The sequence below is a fragment of the Pieris napi genome, chromosome 5 (assembly GCF_905475465.1).
Source record: "Pieris napi chromosome 5, ilPieNapi1.2, whole genome shotgun sequence".
NCBI classification, from domain to species: Eukaryota; Metazoa; Arthropoda; class Insecta; order Lepidoptera; family Pieridae; genus Pieris; species Pieris napi.
In genome coordinates, this window is record NC_062238.1 from 3456719 (window position 1) to 3466445 (window position 9727).

At 33.3% G+C, this 9727-nt stretch overlaps 1 protein-coding gene across 1 annotated transcript; it reads left to right on the top strand.

Annotated features, from left to right (window-relative positions):
* Positions 1–2474: 2474 nt before the first annotated feature.
* LOC125049638 (IQ and ubiquitin-like domain-containing protein) lies at positions 2475–7780 on the top strand. The gene is made up of 5 exons (XM_047649033.1): positions 2475–3528; positions 3599–3711; positions 5297–5505; positions 5908–6037; positions 6339–7780. The coding sequence occupies exons 1-5, from the start codon at positions 2586–2588 to the stop codon at positions 7467–7469; spliced, it is 2526 nt and encodes an 841-aa protein (XP_047504989.1). The 5' UTR covers positions 2475–2585; the 3' UTR covers positions 7470–7780.
* The last annotated feature ends 1947 nt before the right edge of the window (positions 7781–9727 follow it).

The following is a 9727-nucleotide window of genomic DNA, read 5'->3' on the forward strand; positions in this document are numbered from 1 at the left end:
CTTCTTTTAAAGACCTTCAATTACTTATGTAATAAATTGGGCACCAGCGCTTTGCGGCGCATTTTTTGGCATTTTTGTCACCGTAGAAATATTATTGCAAACTTTAAATTGATCTCATTTAATAAATCGAAGTAAGATTATTAGTATTACATCAGATGTAAGAACTTTTTTTATCTAGATCTATTTGCCATCGGATTTTTCTATACACACTTACTAGTACAACATAATATAGTATTGAACTATATACACATACTTGATGCATTGTACCTATTATAAATAATTAGACCATAGTGGTCCAGACAATATTAATCATAATCAGAGAACAGACCTAAATCACATCCAAATAGAGATAAGTGACCATTTAATTAATGATTCACGTATAAATTGTACTGAATATTACCGCCACATAATAGATAAGATTTGATCAGTTTCTATTATTGAATTCACATACATGTAAAATAATTAATACATTGGCACTACTAAAAGATTGCATCTTTTTTTCATAGTTTTTATTAAACAAGTAGGTAGGTGTCGAGTGTTGCACATATAAACTAAAATAACTATATTTTTTTAGTTTGTAAGGCTAATATCTATTACTACTAAACCGATTCTAAACAAAATTAAAATTATACTGCCACAGGGACCAAACCATTTAATTTGTTTGAATTATTTATTAATTTTTAATTACTTTTATGATTACAACGTAGGTTAAGAAAATTGTAAATACTGTATATTTGGTTGTTATGTTTAAGTTATCATACACTGACTGTGAGTCATTTTATATATTTTAGCAAGAACGAATTTTTTTCCTCTAATGTTTATAACCGTTGTTAGTATCAGTTGATTTGTTTTATCTATCTATTTATTGACACCTAACAGTGGCAAATAAAATTATATACGCGTAAAATAAATCATATAGGTTCAATCTGTTTAGTTTACATATAAACTACGCAATTTGATTTGAAATTCTATTGAATCTTTCTTATCATGATAATTACGTATTATATTTTTTTACTAGTATTATAAAAGCGAAAGTGTGTTAGATTAGTTTTTGGTAATGGTATTTATGTAACACATAGTGAATTTATTTATTTATTTCCTCACATAATTGTTCTACCTTTACAGTTATTACTTATACGATAAAACTACACAATATCTATCATGGACTCAGTTTCCGCACTTAGGCTCTCAATAGGTCCGTTGTGCGTAAAGTCCTGCCTAACTCCTTCCAAACACAGAAGCCCCCTGGGCACTTCGCAGGCTTCACGGAGCGACCTCACTGTTTTCTGCACGTTGTTTAGCCACAGCCACGCATTCCAACACTACGTGGGTGTACATACTATTTTAATTGTACATACTACAGTTAAGAATACATTAAAAAAATGTATATAACTTTTTATATCTTATGAGTAATAAAATAACAAACAGCTCCTGTGAACTAATTCAGAGTACAGTGTAGGTACAAACAAATAGGCCTACTTCGATCGAGTGAGTGGCATCTCGCTAACAATGTTGAGCGTGCTCGCGGTGCATCCAAAAGTTTGACTTCCGCTACAGATTCTTGATTAGCACCCGCAGACCCAGTCTCTTTCTTAAATATAATATTATGAAAGAAGCGTAGAGTTCTAGTCTCAATTGACTGTCTAGTGAAACAAACGTATGCCCGAAGTTCGCGTGACATGATACCAACGTGTTTCGCGGAACAAAAATTTATTAAGCGTCACATGCTTTTATTTAAATAACTCGTATAATATACAATATTTAATAAAATCGCTAGAAACAGCTCTAGGCAAAACTAATGTAATATAATTCAATTAATTTTTGGCTCCATAATCTCCATGATTGAATAAAAACGAAATTAGACGAAAATTAGAGATGACTTTGTACCTCTTTTATAGAGGAGTTTATATTAGATTATGTTTTAATTAGAGTCATCCATTGATATTATAGTGACGGATCAATACATATTTATTGTTTTAATTCAATAATCACATACTTAGATCAAATCATATCTACGATGAGTGATTTTGATTTATGCCCGCTCCTGTTATATTGTTTGGTGCTCTTTGAAACATTAGATGCTTTATTTATCATTAGAAAATTGAAGTTAGTCGAATTAAATATCTTCTTATAGGGCCATCTCCTTTCGGAAGTTGGCGATCATCATGGCTACTTTAACTTTGGATGCCGCTCTGCTGAACAATGACTTGGAGCTTTGAAACCATTTCCGAAGATTATTGTACCAAGACGTAGGTCTGCGTGCAGGTCGCCTACCTGCCCCTTTGCCTTGAATGATTAGCTGGAAATCAATTGCTATTTCGAGTTTATAAAGATCCTATTAAGAAAAACAGCTCTATTATATTTGCTATAGGGGTAACAAACAAAGAGTTTTTGTATTATTTACGCGAAATTATAGGTAGCCAATCAGGGAAAATGAACGGTACTCTTTGTTTATTCACTTAGCAACTGTTACTTTGATAAACAAATCAACCTGAAAATGATGTCGAGTAGTTTTAGACAAACATATTTTTTATATTAGACGATTGTTTTAATCTGCTTTTAACAGTGTTGTGAATTTACACACCATGTTGCGTGTTACAGACGTAAACCCGAGAGAAACTGAAGGAATCGCGCCTGACCCAGATTGTATTAAAGGAGTGGTCGCTTGTCAATGCGAATTAGGGCGTGAGAAGCTTCTTACTGCGCCACCATATAAGAAGTTTAGTTTAATAAAAGATGATGATGCGAAATCCCGAATCCTCACTGCTCCTTGTGCAAGAGAAACGGAGCAGTACAAATGCCCAATCAGCCATATTCTGGTCACATTCAAGTCCCCATTACACCCTAACGAAGTGTTCAACAAAGTCTTCCCATCCAATACACCTATTAAATATGTCAAACGCAAGCTAGCCAAATTACTATCTGTGTCAAACAATAATCTTTTACTAACAAAAAATAGAAATGTGTTGAAGGAAACCAGTGTTCTCTCCGATCTGAAGACTGATACCCTAGGAAACCTAACAGTCGATGTTTTCACAAAGGATTCAGAAGATTTCTCCTTATCCACAATTCCAAAAGACTCCTACGTTCATGATCTCCTTCAATCAGTCATTCCAAAGAAGAAGACCATGGCATTTATAGCAATCAAATTCCGAGTACGAAATCAGAACGGAATTTTTACTCGCTCATACCATTCTATAATAAAGATTCACGAAATTAAGAAGAATCTAGGTGGTATCTTTCAAGTTGAGCCCGATAATTTAGTTTTGTTGAGAGGTGAACACCCGCTGAAAGATCGCATGGCTCTTCTGGACTTGGATTATGATAAATACGGGATCGTGGAGGTGGAGTTGTTAACCAAAAATAATGTGCAACTAAATTTGGATAAGCTTTATAGGGAATTGCCAATGAATGACGTGCTTACGGTAATGGTCCCCTTCGGTAGCACCCTGAAGCATATAAATGTTGAAATATTTTCTGAACCCATACAAAAGCCATTTCTAGGCGGTTATAGAAATGTTCGTACTGGTATGTATAGAGTTTGTGATATACTTGGTAAATGTTATAAAATAATAAATTTAATTTAAATACATTTAAGGGGCAACGTATCACCACGCGTTCACGCAAACACCACAAAAACCAGAAAAACTTCTGTCGGATGATAAAACGTGTCGCGATACACAAACAGCTGAAATGCGCGAAAAAATATACGTGAGTATCCAACGAATCGTATTGAGTAGACACGTACCCGTTTAATAAGCAGAAATACGCCCAGGTAACATATTAATTTCATTATTGGTCTACAAAACAGATGTCGATATAATTGTGATATGCAGTAGAACGTTGCCTCGTGAATTTTAGATATGTCTAATTAATAAGAAACTCCCATCATCATATTTTCTTTCAATTTATATAACAGCTCACATTTTATGCGACAGTTTAGTTATTGCACTTAAGGGTAATATTTAAAAAAACTACTAATCACTTTGCTTGGATGGAAGTTATACAACCTTACATTATTGTTACATGATCCTGAGAGGCCGTTCAAGTATTACGTAAGCAGATTTAAGCAAAGCAAAAGTAAGCAAAGCTCTCAAAAATAATAGTACATAAACGTATTAATTTTTTGTAAGAATCCTCAAAAGTGCATTTCGTTTTCAAATGTGTAAAAAAGTGTTTAATTACAATTGACGTAATTACCAAATAAGAAAATCTAAGACCCCCTTTTAGTGCTTACGAAATACTTGAACGGCCATTTAACTTAAAGTGAATCTTATTGCTAGAGATCTTTTATTTAGAAGTTAAAATAGTAATAACCGTTTATTTCTTAAACTAGTTTATGAAAACATTCTTCACATAAAAACAGTCAAGAGTAACAAAAAAATCGTAAAAAATACCTAGCATAATACAACACATCCTTCAATGAGCATGTTAACAACTCTAAGTCATATTTTTGCGGCTTTATCTTATGTTATTACTAAGCAATTTGTCCACGCTAAAAATTATATTGACTTCATCCTACGATTGTACCCTAACGAAGTATAGGTAGGTATACATGTTAAATCATTCACCGTTTGTCAAAATACTATCTCTTTGTCGTGTTTAAAAGCAAGTACAGTATAATTTAGTTCCCTATTGACACTGTCAGCCAATGGTATACCAAATTCCAATATGCTTATACTTTTCTGTTTTACAAATGACGTATTTTTTGTATGGAATAAAAAACGTAATTAGATATGCCTTCCGGCGTGTTTAAATAGTAGGCGCACGTCGATGAGGGGATGTAAGGAGGGGTGAGCTTTTAAAGTCCTCATAGCTCGATGAAATGTTGCGTTCGTATATAATAATAATAAAACTTTATTTATGACAAAAGGGTTTGTGACAGAATTCATATATCGCTAGTCCTCAAACTAGGGAGGCCCTGTGTTGTGGGTAACTAGAAAACAATTATTACGTGGTACATGTTTAAATTAGTTATAAAAAAAGATGATAATAAAAATAAAAATAATAATAATAATAGTTATAAATTTAGTGTTACAAATGAAGTGAATGAGTGAGAGTGTGAATAGGTGTTTATGCGCATTTATTTGAGAGTGTAGCTGAAAGTTGTTATGATCGTGCACTGTGTCTGTGTTAGTTTATGAAACCTCAAAGTCATACCAAGATATGTAGTAATGCCTCTGTAGATTCGAAATCCAATATTATAAATCATATAAATAAAATTTAAAAATGTTAGCTTTGAGGACTGTCTAGATTTGTTTATTTCAAAATTCTTTTCCAAATTAATGAATTCCAGGACACAGCGTACAGCCGAGCCACTCAAATGAACACAGTTCACGCTTACATACCCAACGTAACTGACAGGATTGTGGTGCCGGGCAAATATGAAACCTATGACGAAATGATCGCGAGACTGAACCACAACCACTACGCCACTATCATTCAACGAGCCTTTAGGCACCATCAGTTCAGACAGAAAGTTCACAGATGGCTAAAAGAATGCATGTAAGTATCAAAAATATTTTCTTTATAAGAACTATAATCAATCAATTATAAACGCAAAAATGAGTCATTTCGCCTTTGGTTTACGCGAGTACAGCATATTTATCGCTAACCACGAGAGTTGTAAACGAGTTAATTAAATAATGAAATAAGTCCGCGTTTATATCGGTTATGTGTTTTTAATTATTTCTTTTCTGTAGGTTAGGCTGGATTTACTATTATGTTATTATTATGGTTGATCTTCGTATAAAAAGCACCTATTTATGTACATCAGTGAAAACTATTGGGCAATTTTTTTTGTAAAGAATAAAACAAGTAGGTAGGGTTTTAGTATATCGATTATTTTATTTCAAAAAACCATGTCCAAAATGAATAAAAAATATCGAATATTGTAATAAATTTCAGGGAGAGAATAGCAAGGATGAAAGAGGAAGAACGATTGGAACGTGAAGCTATGGAACGTCGTTTACGCGGAGATCTTATCACCAAAACGTTTCCAAAGACACGAGAAGATTTCGATCAACTTTATTCAATGGTACAACAATAACCTATTCTATCAACTCTCGTCAGCTATTTGCCTTAAGTTTCCGTATAGATCAAACATAAAGAGAGATGTTCTTTTAATTGAATTTATTTGCCTTAAATTTAAGTGTAAAACAGTAGTAGGTACCTACTATATTTTTTTTAAAAACAGTAAATTAGATTTTTTTGCTAAAATAATATAGGTACCTTTCCAAACTGAAACATTTATTGTGCTTTAACAAATAAGACATAATATCTAAAACATATATTAATTATTGTTACAGTGCAGTTTTTTTTTAATCTTACTTTTCTAGGTCGATCGCTGGAAACATGCAGAAATTGCTAGAATATCTCAGTTACACTCAAAAGGACCGAAAATTGCCGAATTTACATTACTTCTTGATAAGGAGGTTGAACTGCTGCGATGTATTGAAGCTTATCGAATTCAAGTAAAGGAGGATAGCCGAAAAATAAAAGAAAAACAGTTTCTAGAAGAAATATCGAAACCATTCGCGTGGTATGGACGGGATGGGAAGCTAATAACGATGGATACTATTGAAACCCAGAAGGCGAGGAAACTTAAAGAGCTATACAACTCATTTGTCCGCGATGACATGGAGACAAATGAAAGAATAGAAATACTAGTCGATATGAAGTTTGCCCTACAAGAGTTCCGCCACCCTTTAGCTGAAGAAATTATAAACCTCCTCGACAGAGAATGTGACCTTCTCGTTCGGAGATGTGACCATCATCAATTAGAATTTTTAAGACGTAGAATTACAGCCACTCTTTTTCAACTGATAAAGACATCTGAACTTAACTCAGGCGTAACCAAATGCAAGGATATTAGAGAATATAGAGAAATGCAAAACGGCAGGCTACACTTTTGCGAAATGTGTCATCAAGTTAAGCTCTACAAAGATTTTCCGTTGAATGCGAAAATAAGCGGTTTCTTAGTGTGCACATCGTGCTCATGGAAGGACGTAAATGAACGCAGTTGGGTAGATATGACGCCATATAAGTTTATACTTAGAGCTGTGCAACGCGACGAGAGGAAGCGAAAATGTTGGGGTTCATTTGCATTTGTTTTACAAGAGAAGGACATATTTTTCATCGTTGAAAAGCTGTGGCATTCTCATTCAGCCATAAGTGAATGCGCGGATTTATCCGAGCTCAGATTATGTAGGTGGCACGTTGATGAAGACTGGTCGCCGTGGAACTGTTTCCTCGTCACCGTCCAAGAGATGAAAGCTCATCTGAGACTGGAGAGACCAGAAGATGTGTACGATGAGGAACTAGTACAAAAGGTACAGAATAAACATAAGCTTGCGAAAGCAAACTTTGAACAGCTGATGTCAGTAAACAAACGTTTCACGGAGAGTGGTGAATGGCCAGCTATTCTCGCCCCGGCTGTAGCGAGAACAAAAGCGGTTGATATAATATGAAGTCTGATGAAACATATCAAATTTATTTTAAAAGGCCGCAACGCAGTCGAGTGTCCATGGGCAGTATCACTTAACATCAGATGAGCCTCCTGCCCGTTCGCCAGTTCTATAAAAAAAATTCTTAGATGGATTGCTTATTAGTTGTCACTCATTGCATTTATTAATGGTAGCCAAGATAAACCTGTAGGCATTTCCATTGGTTTCGTAGTACAATATAGCGTAGGCTATAAAAATTCCTTTGAATAGTTTTAATTCTGTTATTTCGATTTTAAAAGTATTTAATATATAGTAATAAAAAACCTTTGTTAATTTTCATTCTTTTAATAATAATAATTACATGTAATACTTTAAAACATAATTACACATTACATTTACAATAATTTCTTAAGATATCAAACTCTCGTGATAAAACTAACAACATAATATAGAAACGTATCGCCAGTTTCTGTACTCATAATACGAATAACGATCCGTATGACGTCCTATGAGGTTTCATTAAAAAATGAATATAGAAACTGACCCATACAATACACAAATGACAACGCACAAAGGGAACCTATGATACTATAATTCAATAAATTACGTAAAATATATGTAAGAATACAACTATACAAAGATAATTCCAGTCTATACTTCACTAAAACCGACTTAAGGTACCAAATACAGCTGAAGCGGCAATGTTCGAAAATACTCCTAAAAAATAAAGCTGTCAAAAATCTTAACAATCATTCAAAGAATCCGCAAGGCAATCACACAAACTATAAATTAAACATATCTACACATTGAGAATTTGATACCCACACCTAAAACTATTAATAAAAAAGATATCTCCAAAATATGATTTCTTTAAATTGTACCTAAATTTACCCAATAGCTTTAAATACAGAAGATTATACAAAATATTAAACGATTAAGTAGGGTGCCACTGTATTAGCTAAGGATCGTGAAACTATAGAAACAAATAAAGCTGTACTATGAGCAAAATAAATTACGAATCGCGTGTCAAAGATGAAAATGTAATAAGCCTATTCAAGATTTAAATTCTTCAATTTATCCCTAATCTAATAATAAAGGCTATCGAACTATAACAACCTATTAACTAACCAATTCAATCTGATGCAATATTCAACATACATAAATTATCAATTATTTCAACCTCAATAAACACTATGAGACCTCTTTGTTCGACTTCACTTATTGGAGGTGGAAATAGAAGAATCTAGAAAAGCGAAACTATATGACGGCAAAACTCATGTGATGCTACGTCACTTAGTTATTTGTATATAGAGTTATGATTTATTATCAGATGGAATTTCTGAAAATAAAACATACAATACACGGTTTTAATCAACCCGACTTAGGGTCGATTCGACCAAAAAAGAGTAAATCTTAATCTTAGAATAAATCGTCGAGAGTAAATCAATTTTACGTGTTACCAACTACAAATTCTAAGAATAGTGGGCTTATTCGGGAATTGCTACTATACCGCCGTTTCGCACGGAATAACAGCTATTCCTAGAATAATTTAATGGCGTCAGTCAGTCCAATCAGCTGATTTTTGTCATTTCACAAATATGTATTCTGTGTTTTAATTTCAAGTCAACGCAACGCACTAAATTAATAGTCTAGCATTGTATAATTAAACGTTTAAACAATTTATTATTTATTTATTTGCTTTTAGATTTTTTATTTTCTATAATATTAGAATGAAATTCAACTGGGCTCAACATATGTTCCTTTTTAGACGAAAGCCTCAAACAAACAAGAAATAAAAACTTTTTATTGTCATTTGACACCTGTTAAAAGCTACTTTTTCACCCTATAATACGGCATAATCGAGTTGACACGATGTATGCTCTTACACTGTCCCGTTGTAGAACAACATTTATTTGCCGAGTTTTATTTTCGTTCACCATTCTCTTGCTATTCGCGTATTGTTATTCCTAGCACAATTATACTATCGATTACGTGGACAAACGACTATGGATTTACTCGAGATTAAAATCATGGAATAGATTATTCTTGGTATAGTTACTCGTGTATAAATTGAAGTTTGGTCGAATCGACCCTAAGTGCGAACTGTCAAATCTGTCATATGATGCCCATTTGACAGACGAAAACCGTCAATGCCGCCACACTTGAAGTGTTATTCAAATATGATACTATACGCAAATTACTAAGTGAAATAATGACATAGTTTTTAAACAAATGCGCTATTCGACATTCTAGTAAATTTCTGCAGAAATTGTCAATGTCAA